The 13,260-nt window shown below is 40.6% G+C and overlaps 1 protein-coding gene and 1 long non-coding RNA gene across 6 annotated transcripts in view; both read right to left on the bottom strand.

Moving 5' to 3' along the window:
- Nucleotides 1–13,260, bottom strand: part of LOC131221235 (protein RRP6-like 3) — a 119,401-nt gene that overhangs the window by 16,641 nt on the left and 89,500 nt on the right. For all 5 annotated transcript variants that reach the window (XR_009159124.1, XM_058216432.1, XM_058216430.1 and 2 more), the window contains one exon: nt 12,709–13,204. Coding sequence is in view for 4 of the 5 variants with exons in the window: in XM_058216432.1 (XP_058072415.1) it covers nt 12,709–13,204 (496 nt within the window). In the remaining variant the exon portion in view is untranslated. The remainder of the gene's footprint in view (nt 1–12,708; nt 13,205–13,260) is intronic.
- On the bottom strand, nt 4,638–5,316 carry LOC131221237 (uncharacterized). Its single transcript, XR_009159125.1, has 2 exons — nt 4,859–5,316; nt 4,638–4,804 (listed from the first exon to the last, which is right to left on the bottom strand). It is a non-coding gene; the product is annotated as an uncharacterized LOC131221237 (long non-coding RNA).

Below are 13,260 nucleotides of genomic sequence, written 5' to 3'. Positions count from 1 at the left end.
AAAATACAAGGAGGCCCACACCTCAGACCAGGGAAAGAAAAAAAGGAAAAAACAAAGAGAAAAAGTAAATAAATAAAATCCACACTGTAGGCCAAGGGGAAAGGAAGGAAGAAAGCAAGGAAAAAAAAAAGGAAAAGAGGAAAGGCAAAGAAAAGTGCCCAAACACCTGGCTAAGGGAAAGCCCACACCCCAGGAAGGGAGGAGGGGGGAGAGACAACTGAACCTAACCCTCCAGAAGAAGGGGAATAGAGATACATGGAATAAATGATCAGAAAGGCCATCTCAAGAAAAGATGATCCAAGGAAGATTGTTAATAGGGATGCTTGTGAGCCTAGAGATGAGAGCTCTCCAATGCCTACTGACAATCTCCACCACTTCACAAGAGGGAGGAAGCAGGTATTTTGTATCGGTAACGGTGGCCGTAACATTCACCACCGTTACCGATACAAGTATTGGTTGTAATGGAGCATACAAGGGCATAACGATTATTATGACCCCCGTGACAGTTCAAAAAAAGTTTTGCCCAAACAATTCTAGAAAAATATCTAGAAAATCATGAATAATGTAAATATTCCAAATTCATATTCATTTTTTTGTTTTGAATATGTTTATGGTAGTGTAACGGTCCACTCTTTGGTGAGAGTGTTATATTGGGTTGTCTAGTGAATTTATGAACATGGTTATGTGTCTCCAATGTTTATGCATCACAATCAAACATTGGAATTAGAAATTGGAAAAAATACATATATAACACATCTTTTTAACCCTCGAAGCTTCTATTCACCCAAATTGTTGCAACCTACTATTTTAATTCTAAAAACTATAGTACACGTGGTCCAAATCTGTTGTAGAATGATCTAGAAAAGTTTTTTGAAATAAGAAAAGTGAAAAAAAAAAAAAAAAAAAAAAAAAAAAAAAAAAAAGGGAGGAAAAAATGGATTTACATAGAAAAAAGAAGTGGCTTTTTTAAACCTTTAAGGGGGTAATGGTCGTTATGCCCTGTAACGGCCATTACGGCCCCTGTTACGGTCGATATGGTCCAAAGAAAAAAAAAAAAAAAACTATTGCCCTATTTCACCCCAGTATCAGGTAATGATCATGGTTTTTAGCTATACGTATCAGCCTTTACGGTCATATCGTAATAGATATGGAACATGCGAGCAAAGAGTCACCTATTCCACAAAGAGTCAAGAGGGTCATCATTGACTACACAACAATCCTCATTGTCCACTTCTACAAGGGTACCTGAAGCCATAACAGAGGAAAGACTAAGAAGGCCATACAATAAAATGGGAAGGCTCTTATCTTCAGGCCCTTGACTGTCAACCTCAGAGATTACTCCCCAAACAATTCCAGAGGTGGGCAAAAAGCAAAGGAGCCCAACCTTGGTGCTATTAATCTCAGCACAAGCAATGGACCAATGAATGCTTAAGACGCTTGGGAGATTAGAAACACTAAGAGTGGGCACGTTGTGGGGATGATGAATAGTAGTTGGCAAATTCCCAGCCACAGAGATATTTGCAAGAGATGTCATTGCAATGGAAGGTCTCAACAAAGACGTTACAGGACCGCACCTCCTAGAGAATATCCTTTAGAAGGGAGGCGATATTAAATTGACGATTGTTACACTCCCTCTAGATATATGCCAAGGGTTGGGAAACAAAGCTTGCTCAATAAGGCGGAAACAAGGTGGAAACAAAGTTAATATAGTGCTCCACAAGACTATTGATTGCAAGGGCAATTGACGGAGAATGGCTATAGGGTAGGTCGAATTTTTGAAGGATTCTTTCCCAAACCCAACGTATCTAAGGGTAATCAAGAAATGAGTGGTCAATGGATTCCAAAGGACAGGAGCAAAAAAGGAAATGACCCTCATCAATGATATTATAAGCAATTAACAAATCTTTCATTTTAAGCCTCCCCATAAATACCATCCAAGAAGTAATGGAGTGCCTATGAATATTTAGTTTGAACCATACTAGGTCTGCCCAATCAGTAGTAGAATGCAAGCCCTTGATAAGCAAGGATCACTGAATTGAAGAAAATTTGGCCCTTTGGGGAAAGGGCCCAAACAACCTCATCATATGTTAGAACAAGGGGGAATCGCCTCATTTGACCAACGATTTCAATAAGGGCCAGCAAGGACGGGTAGGGAGTTTGCCATTCAGAGTCATGGACAAAGGTGCAGACCTTTATATAGGCACTCGTACCCAAATCTAAGACGACTTGTTCCCCACAACAATCAAACAAGCTATGGTCACCAAGCCAAGGATATTACCAAAAGGAAGTAGAACATCCGATTCCAATCAAGAATCTAATATGCCTTTTAGTTGTATCCCAAACATTAAGGATACTGTGCCAAGCCCATGACACTACTCTAGCCTTCTCTAGTAATCTCCGCATATCTTTACACACTCTATATACATATCCTCTAATGTACAAGGCGAGGCAAAAAATGGTTAGTCCCTAGAATAGCCTCTGTGAGCATGTGGATCTAGCTATTGTCAAATCAGGATGTTGATCTACCGTGCCCAAGTCTGCCGACTTAACAAACTCGTAAAGTTATTCCTCTATAATCAAAATGTACCTAATTTCTTTAATTTTGCATCTTCAAAATTGAAATATCTTGATTGAAATTCCATGTCATTGCTAGGGCTGAATGTCAGGCGGGTTCAACCCAACCGACCCGTGACCGACTCGACATTGGGTTGGGCTTGGGTAGTATGTATTGGGTCCGGTCTCGGGCTTGGGCTATACAAACACCAACCCGATAAAATTTCGATCGAACTCAGGTTGCCCGACCCAACCCAAAGTTGATCCATATTTACTTATAAATTATAATTAAGTGCAGATTGTCTTCCTATGTCTTCGCATCTCATTGGTCCATGTCATTTCCGATGACTCAAGCTAACAAGATATGCCGGATTTTTATCTCCCAAATAGATTGCGTGCTCCACAACACAACTTTTAAAGTGTGGAACATCTTTGGCCCCACAATGATTTGTGTTTCAAATCCACATCGTCCATCAATTTTTACAGATCATTCTAGAGCATGACCCCAAAAATGAGGCACATTCAAAGCTTAAGTGGACCACACCACAGAAAGCAATAGGGATTGAACAAACTACCATTGAAACTTTCCTAAGGCCAACTATGAGGCTTATTTTCCATCTTAAATGTTCATAAGATCGCACATACCTTGATGAAGTTAGAATAAAAATATTAGCTTGATTAGAGCCTTCTGTGGCCCCCAAAAGCTTTCAACCGTAACATCAATTCCTATTGTTTTCAGTGGTGTGGTCCACTTTAGCTTTGGATCTGCATTTATTTTTTTTTGGCTCATATCCTAGAATGATCTAAAAATTTAGACGAACGGTGTGGATTTAAGAAATACATTATCGTGCGTGGCCCACGTAAATTTCAGACATCAAGAAATTTTGTTGCTTGTTGTGTGGTGCAGGGGAGCGTATTATGTGAGACCGCAACCTCACCCAAGACTTTGCAGCCCTTACCATGGGGCCCACCTTGATGTGTGCATTCTATATCCACTCCGTCCATCCGGTTTTTCAAATCATTTTAGAGCATGATCCAAAAAATGAAGAACATCTAATTATCAGGCGGAATATAGTCCAAGAAACAATGGTAATTGAACACCCTACCATTAAAAACTTCATAGGGTTCAAATTAATGTTTCCATAGATTTTATTTGTCATCCAATCTGTTGAGCCTAGATGAAGGGGAAAAGAAATATCAGTTTGATCCATGTCTTTTGTGGCCCATTAATGGTTAATCACCACTATTTCCTATGGTATGGTCCACCTGATAATTCGATATGCTTCATTTTTTGCACCCTAAAATGATCTGGGAAAAAGGATGGATGAAGGTGGATACAGAATACACACATCAAGGTGGCGACCATGGTCAGGGTCGCACCGTCTTGAGTAAGGCCGAGGTCTCACCTAATCCGCTCCTGTGGTGCATCACGTTCTAGGTTGAGAGAAGAAGACTGAAAGTGTTGACATGTGGAACTTTTATGGGCCCTATCATGATGTATGTATCAAATCCACACCATCCATCCATTTTTCCATACCATTTTAGGGTATGGGACAGAAAACAAGGCAGATCCAAGGCTCAAGTCGGCCACACTATAGAAACAATGGGTGTTGGATGCCTATTTGATGCGAACACCGGGCCATTCAAAGTATATCAACGCAGGAGTCGTGCGTTACCCGTGTCAATGTGGTTGGATAACGGATACGGGTCAGGTCTCCAGAGGTTGAAGACTTTACACGTATTCGTGACATGTGTAAGTTGCTTATAGGAGACATTTGGACCGTTGGATCGCGAGAATGGTGTGATCGGACCGTTGGATCATCACGGCCCACCTTCACGGCGCTATCATCGGGGCCCATCGGGCATTTTCAATTTGCATTTAGTTTATGAAAATTTGACTTGTTTAAGTTTTGAGACAATTTGTTCATAATTTGTGCGAATTTCTTTTTTTTGAAACTTTCTTTTAGTAAGGGTATTTTGGTAATTTCATGTAATTACGAATTTATAAGGGTTGCCCTAAACCCATAGCATGTCATGTTATGTTTATATATATATATATATATATATATATATATATATATAAAGAAGAAGAAGAAGAAAGCTTTTTTGCTTCTGACAATTTCGTCTTCGACTTCCAGTGATTGGAAGAGGGCGTGAGGCCCAGGTAAACGATTTCTCATCCCCTACTTCTTTCTCCTTCTCTCTTTTCTCAAGGTATTCTTTTCTTTAACCCCATTCTCTTCATTTTCTCCTAAAATCTTTAGATCTAGAAGCCAAATCTTGTTTCTTTTTTTATCTAAATCACTACATCTCAAAAGATTTTCACTCCCCCATAAAACCCATCACCCAAATCTAAATTTGAAGAACCACCATTTTTTTTTTCTTAATTTTCCAGATTTCCCAATCCAGGAAATTCCTATTTTTCTGGATTTGAAAATCCACTTGGATCATTAGATGGACCTATTGCAAGACGAAAGTTTTATCTTTCGCAGGATCCAACTAAATTCAGATTTTAAGATTCAATACTTCGTGTTTGTGATGGATGGCCCTAATCAATGCTATATTAACCTTATTTCTTTCTTGTGTTTATGATGTATAAAGCAGGCTGATATTTATTTGTTTTTTAAGATTGCATGAATCTGCCCCTTTCAAATATCATGCTCGTTTAAGGTTGGATTAGGCCGTCCTACATCAATTTTTGGTATTAAAGCTTAGGTTCTTGCATTAGGTCGTCTTAGATCGAGTTATCAAGAGTCTAGATTTTATTTTATTTTACCTTTTTCTAGGGTTTCATCACATATAGAGTCTAGGTCTTAAAATTTCAGATTTGCACAAAAAAAAAAAAAAAAAAAAAGAAAAAAGAAAAAAAAGAGAGTCTAGATCTGAAATTTTCCACATTTGCATCATTCTAAAGGTTAGGATCATCGTTGTCCATAGTCTTGTGTCTAAACAATCTCTTAGAGTTGTGTTTTACGAAACCTAAGTTGAGTCTTATTGTGTATGCCCACTCGGACTGGTAGAGGATTTGGTCTACACCCGATTTTCAATATGGAACAGTTGATTGAGATGATGAACACGATCAACCAACGTTTGGCCGCCATTGAGGCACAATCTAGGAACACGAATACCCGTATGCATCAGATAGAAGCGTCCCTAAGAGAAATCTCCGACATTGGAGGGGATGAACAGTCTCACGTAAGGGGAGTAGTTGAAGAACAGGTAGAAAATCATGATAGAGGTCGTGGAGCACGTGGCCGAGGGATAGGACGTGGAGGGGCATGAAATCCGCAGCCCACTGTCGAGTATCAAGACCGTTATGATGTCGATGAGAGGGTCTTAAAGAGTGTTAAAGTAGATGCTCCTAGTTTTGATGGGCGTCTTAACCCAAAATCATTCCTTGATTGGTTAGTGGACATGGACCATTATTTCGAATGGTATGAGATATCTGAAAACCGACAGGTGCGGTTTACGAAAATGAAACTTGTGGGTCAAGCTAAATTATTTTGGACAAATACGGAGCGTAGGATCAAGAGATCAGGAGGTGTCCTAGTCGCGCATTGGGTAGAGATGGAGTTATTAAAGGAAAAATATCTTCCTCTCTCTTACCGGCAAAAGCTCCTAGAACAATGGCAAGCATTACGCCAAGATGTATGTCGGTTACAGATTACATCGAGTATATGATGCGGTGTGATATTCAAGAGGATCCCTTAGTGACGCTGACGCGTTTCAAGGTGGGTCTTCGCATGGATCAGCAGCGTGAGCTTATGAACCATGCAGTGGGTGACTTAGATTAGGCTTACTAAGTTGTACAAGAGTTAGAGCTTTACCTAAAGTCTCCTGTCACAAGGCGCTTTGAGTCCCGAGACTCTACTGTTAGATCTGGTTTTCAGGGAACCAAACCTAACATTGAAAGTCAGCCTAGGGCGCAGGCTAGTGCACCGCCTAAGCCTAAGGATGATAAGGGCAAAGGTGTCCTTGGTGCCAATCCTCAGTGGTAGTCTCTTGAAATGTTATGAGTGCGGAGGTACGGGTCATTTCGCATACTAGTGCACGGCAAAGACTGGCAGAAAAGCCTTAGTCATAGACGAGTCAAATGAAAATGTGGATGATATGGGTGATTATGAAGTTGAGAAATATCATCCAGAGATAGGTGCTAGTGATTATGAATAAGAACCAGAGACTGCACCACTAGCTGTAGTTAGATGTGCTTTAGCGCAGGCCAAAGAGAGTGATGATTGGCACAGAAGCACAATTTTCTACACATTTATCAAGAGCGGTGACAAAAATTGCAAAGTCATCGTGGATAGTGGTAGTTGCACCAACGTGGTCTCAGCTAGCATAGTCACTCGTTTGGGTTTGAAGCCCATCCCTCACCCTCAAGCCTACAAGGTTTCTTGGGTTGACACATCTTCTATGCCTGTGTCCCAGCAGTGTTTAGTCCCCATCCAAATCAGTTCATATAAAGACATGTTGTGGTGTGATGTTTTACCTATGGATGTAGGTCACATCATTCTTGGGAGGCCGTGGCTATACGATAGAGACGTTACAATTTTTGGTCGCTCGAATGTGTGTACATTCATGCATGAGGACAAGAAAATCAAGATTAATCCGTTACCACCCAAGAGCCACACGGACAAGGCTAGGGATGTGAAAACAAGTGAGTCAAGGAAGGATGTGAGGAAATCTATTCCAAAGTCTCTACATATCATAAATGCAAAAGAATTTGAGAAAAAGACAGAGGATGATTTGACGGTGTACGCCCTAATGGCTTGGGAAGTTACACCCGAGGTTCATGTAGAGTTACCCCTTGAGGTGACTTCGGTTCTTAAGGAGTACAGTGATGTATTCCCTGAGGATTTACCAAATGAGCTTCCACCTATGCGAGACTCCAGCATGCTACTGATTTCGTCCCGGGGTCTACCGAACCTTCCTCATTACAGGATGAATCCTGCAGAGCATGCAGAGTTGCATAGACAGGTAAATGAGCTCCTGCTAAAAGGTTTCATCCGTGAGAGCATGAGTCCATGTGTTGTACCAGCGCTATTAACACCTAAGAAAGATGGTACCTGGCGGATGTTTGTGGATAGTAGGGTCATTAATAAGATCATGATCAAGTATTGGTTTCCGATACCGAGGCTTGATGATATGTTAGACATGATGGCCAAATCCACCATTTTTTCCAAGATAGACCTCAAGAGCGCCTATCACCACACACGCATACGCCCAAGGGATGAGTGGAAGACAGGCTTCAAGATGAAGGATGAGTCGTACGAGTAGTTGGTCATGCCCTTTGACTTGACTAATGCACGCAATACTTTTATGTGTGTGATGACCCAGGTTTTGAGACCCTTTATGGGGAAGTTTTTAGTGGTTTATTTTGATGACATACTCATATATAGTACCACTAAAGAGCTGCATCTCGACCACTTGAGGCGGGTTTGTAGTGTCCTGAGGGCAGAGAGGTTATGTGCGAACCTTAAGAAATGTTCGTTCCTGTCTGATAGGGTTGTCTTCTTAAGGTTCATAGTGTCGTCTGTAGGGATGCGAGCAGATCCAGAAAAAGTCAAGGCTATAGTTGACTGGCCTGAACCGCGGAACATACATGCAGTGAGAAGCTTTCATGGCTTAGCCACATTTTATCATCAATTCATTCGAGGGTTTAGCACAATTATGGCTCCCATTACTGATTGCATTAAAAAGGGAGAGTTTATATGGTCTAAGGCCGCAGCTAAGGCACTCAAAGATATTAAGGGCAAGATGATAAAGGCTCCCATCATGCGTCTTCTAGATTTTTCTAAAGTCTTTGAAGTAGCGTGTGATGTTTCAGGCATAGGTATAGGAGGAGTACAAAGCCAAGAGGGTCATCCAGTTGCCTATTTCAGTGAGAAACTGAATGAGGCAAAACAAAAGTATTCCACCTATGACAAAGAATTTTATGCAGTAGTGCAATCGCTACGTCATTGGCATCATTATCTTCTACTGCAAGAATTTGTCTTGTTTTCTGATCACGAGGCTTTGAGGTATTTGAATTCCCAAAAGAAGCTTAACCCAAGGCATGCCAAGTGGGCAGTGTTTCTTCAGGAATATTCAATTGTCCTGAAACATAAAGCCGGGATCGAGAACAAACCAGCCGATGCCCTTAGTAGGAGAGTGACATTGCTCAACTCCTTGGGTGTAGAAGTTTTCGGGTTTGAGCAATTGAAAGACGAGTATCCCATGTGTCTAGATTTTAGGGGAACATACATGTCACTCTTAGGTGCCCAGCATAGTTCGGGTGAGTTCGTGCTGAAAGATGGTTTCCTTTTCAAAGGAGACCGACTTTGTATTCCCCGCACTTTCCTCCGGGATTTCCTTTTTTGGGAGCTTCATGCTGGAGGTATTGCTGGCCAATTTTGTTGAGATAACACCATCGCCCTAGTGGAGGATCGATTTTATTGGCCAAGTCTCAAGCGAGACATAACCAAAATTTTAGGGCAATGTCGAACATGTCAACTGGTAAAACAGAAGAAGCAAAATACTGGATTGTACACGCCATTGCCAGTGCCACACGCACCGTGGCAAGACATCAATATAGATTTCGTGCTTGGACTTCCCAAGACAATTAAAAAGCACGATTCCATTTTTGTGGTCGTGGACCGTTTCTCAAAATGGCCCACTTTCTCCCTTGTTCTAAAACCTCCAATGCGTCCAACATAGCTAAGATCTTCTTTGAGGGGGTGGTTCGATTACATGGTTTGCCTAAGACCATAGTGTCTGATAGGGATGTCCAGTTTACTAGCTATTTTTGGAAGACATTATGACATATGATGGGTACGAGACCCCAATTCTCGTCTGCCTACCATCCTCAAACTGATGGCCAAACTGAGGTTGTGAATTGAAGTCTTGGAAATCTACTACGATATTTGGTGGGTGAACACATTAAAACTTAAGACTTTAGTCTTGCCAGTCGCTGAGTTTGCATATAACAGTTCAGTTAATAGGTCTATAGGTATGAGTCCATTAGAGATTGTTAGTGGTTATAAACCTAGACTACCCATAGATTTGTTACCTATGCCAGTCACCCAGAGGACCTCAGAGTCAGCCGATGCATTTTCCCATCACATTCATAAGTTACATGCAGTGATTAGGAGGCAGTTAAATGCCAGTAATGAACAATACAAAATTTCAGCTGACTTACATCGTAGAATTCAAGAATTTAATGAGGGTGATTATGTAATGGTTAGGATGAGACCAAAACAGTTCCCACAAGGTACCGTTAAGAAATTACAAGCACGCAGTGCTAGACCATTTAAGATTCTGAAAAAGATTGGGTCCAATGCGTATGTGATAGATCTTCCACCTCGCATGGGGATTAGTTCAACATTCAATGTGGAGGATCTAATGCCTTGTTCAACCCATCCCATAGACCCTAATTTTGTTCCAAACCATTGGCCAATTTCTGAATTTTCGTCCCAACCTACACCACCTATGCCTACTATTCCTAAGATAAGAGAAGAAATTGAAGAAATTGTGGATGAGCAAATTGTTTCCACTCGAGACGGTGGATTTCAAAGGTACTTAGTGAAGTGGAAGAACAGACCATCATCCGACTGTACACGGTTGACAAAAGCAGAGTTGCAGCGACTAGATCCAGATTTGTTAGAAAAGCACAAGAGTTTTATCTCGCCAAAGTCGAGATCTTCTCAGCTGAGGGGAATTGATGCGAACACCAGGCCATTCAAAGTATATCAACGCAGGAGGCATACGTTACCCATGTCAATGTGGTTGGATGACGGATACGGGTCAGGTCTCTAGAGGTTGAAGACCTTACACATGTGTTCGTGACATGTGTAAGTTGCTTATAGGAGACATTTGGACCACTGGATCGCGAGGATAGTGTGATCGGACCGTTGGATCGTCACGGCCCACCTTCATTACACCACCTTCACGGCGCTATCATTGAGGCCCATCGGGCATTTTCAATTTGCATTTAGTTTATAAACATTTGACTTATTTAAGTTTTGAGACAATTTGTGCACAAAATTGTGCAAATTTCTTTTTTTTTTGAAACTTTTTTTAGTAGGGGTATTTTGGTAATTTCATGTAATTACGAATTTATAAGGGTTGCCCTAAACCCATAGCATGTTGTGTTATGTTTATGAAAAAAAAAAAACTTTTTTGCTTCTGACGATTTCGTCTTCGACTTCCAGTGATTGGAAGAAGGCGTGAGGCCTAGGTAAACGATTTCTCATCCCCTACTTCTTTCTCCTTCTCACTTTTCTCAAGGTATTCTTTTCTTTAACCCCATTTTCTTCATTTTCTCCTAAAATTTTTAGATCTAAAAGCCAAATCTTGTTTCTTTTTTTTATCTAAATCACTACATCTCAAAAGATTTTCATCCCCCCATAAAACCCATCACCCAAATCTAAATTTGAAGAACCACCATTTTTTTTTTCTGAATTTTCCAGATTTCCCAATCCAGGAAATTCCTATTTTTCTGTATTAGAAAATCCACTTGGATCGTTAGACGGACCTCTTGCAAGACGAAAGTTCTAACTTTCGCCGGATCCAACTAAATTCAGATTTTAAGATTCAATACTTCGTGTTTGTGATGGATGGCCCTAATCAATGCTATATTAACCTTATTTCTTTCTTGTGTTTATGATGTATAAAGCAGGATGATATTTATTTGTTTTTTAAGATTGCATGAATCTGCCCCTTTCAAATACCATGCTCGTTTAAGGTTGGATTAGGCCATCCTACATCACTATTACTGAAAACTTCTTAGGGTCACAAAAGGCTTTGATCAAGCTAATATTTGTGCTTTCCCTTCATCCAAGTTTGTGTGACCTTATGAAGAGGTTAGATGGCAAACAAACCTTACAGTGGACCCTAGGAAGGCTTCAACTAGAGTCGTTTAATCCCCATTACATTTTGTGGTGTGGTCCATTGGAGCTTTGGATGTGCCTCTTTTTTGGGCTCATGCTCCATAATGATCTGTAAAAATTGATGGACAATGTGGATCTAAAACATAAATCACTGTGGGACCCCAAGAACTTTCGCATGCTAAAAGCCATGGCTAGCAATCCATTTAGGAGAGAAATCCAGCACATCTTGTTAGCTGGAGTCATCCGCGTCTAGGCGAGAGGAGTCAGAGAGCCCCCGTCCATGCCTAGATGAGAGAGAGAGAGAGAGAACATCTCACAAGGTATTTATCACCATCAATCTATTATTCTCTCTCTCTCTCTCTCTCTCTCTCTCTCTCTCTCTCTCTCTCTCTGCATCACACAAAGGTTGGTTTGATGGTTTCAATGGTCCAACTGTGTGGGTTTTCAGTTTGTCCACTTCAATGTTCCAAAGCCTAAACCATTAACATGCTTAAATGATTGTTGTGTTACTATTGGAGTAGTTTCCTATGACAAAACATACTTTAAAGCCCCCATTAAATGAAAATTTATTATATATGCATTCTTTTTGTAATTTTTTATTACTGAATATGCAAATATGTGTATTTTAGCATCTCCTAACGTTTCAATAAAAAAATCCAGAGTCTTCCCATGTTTCCCCCGCATTTCTAGTTATCAGCGATATTATCGACAACAGCGATATTGTTTCCGTATCCCCAGCCAACGAAACTCGTAGCGATACCGACAACTTGAACACTGACTAGAACCAAAAGCCTATCCATCCATCCTCCATGTATAAATTTCATAGCGAGTTACAAGTTCTAAATCTCTAGCTCATTAGTCGAGCTGGAAGAGACATTTCCCCACTAGGGGAATGACCAGGTTTCAAGCCCGCATAAGTTCCTTACCAACCCCTTGTAGATGGATCCTCCCAAGAACACCCAACAAAAAAATTGAAATTAAATTAAATAACAAGTTCTAAAGGATTCCTTGCTCTTGATCTCTTCATACACAATCATCTTCAAGAAAGAAACAACTCATAAGTTATGCCCTTGGATTAAGTCCAATACAGGGTATCTATCACACTAAGCAGCCCCATCATAGGTCAAAGAAGATATTTAATATATGACTGGACCCTTCTTGGGCTCATCATTAACTTGAGTTTTTTTTTTTTTCGTTAAGAAATAAACCATACTAAACCTAAAATGATGCACGATCATAAATGGGAGGGAAAAAAAAAAGATTAAGCATCATTATATTGCTTTCTTACCAGTATCAGTTCCTCACGCCGTTTTGATGGTAATCTCGATCCATGGCGTAGAAGTGCCATAGCTGCTGTTCGTAACTGTAGAGGAGATACTCCTGCTTCCTCATGATTCCCAGTAAATCCCGATGTCTCAGGTATCCGACATTCTCCTTGATCAACTACTTTTTGAATGAAAAGCGGGATGTCAAACTCTGCTGCTATCTGTTTCTTATACTTCTCTGCAGCAGAATGAGCAATTTCATGACAGTCCACGCAAAGTAAGACGATATCATGAGAGCGGTGACTTTTCAAGTGCTCAGGAAAATGCAGCCTGTAGCATGAGGGTATAATTCTGTAACGTAAATAGTGGTTCCCTTCGCCGCAGCCAACACACATGTTTTTCTTGCTCTGAATGTAGAAGTCATTATCTTCATCTTCTGGACGGCCTTTGGGTTCAAAAAGAAGCATTATAGCTGGAGGATCCTCTTCAACAAGCTTTGCCAAATCCCGTCGAAGATACCTAAAATAATTGAATAACAAATATAAATCCTGGATATAAGATCACAAAGTAAACTG

Source organism: Magnolia sinica, chromosome 12 (assembly GCF_029962835.1).
Source record: "Magnolia sinica isolate HGM2019 chromosome 12, MsV1, whole genome shotgun sequence".
In the NCBI taxonomy this organism is placed as follows: domain Eukaryota; kingdom Viridiplantae; phylum Streptophyta; class Magnoliopsida; order Magnoliales; family Magnoliaceae; genus Magnolia; species Magnolia sinica.
Note: the sequence above shows the minus strand (reverse complement) of the source record. Positions and strands in the feature narration are given on the sequence as shown.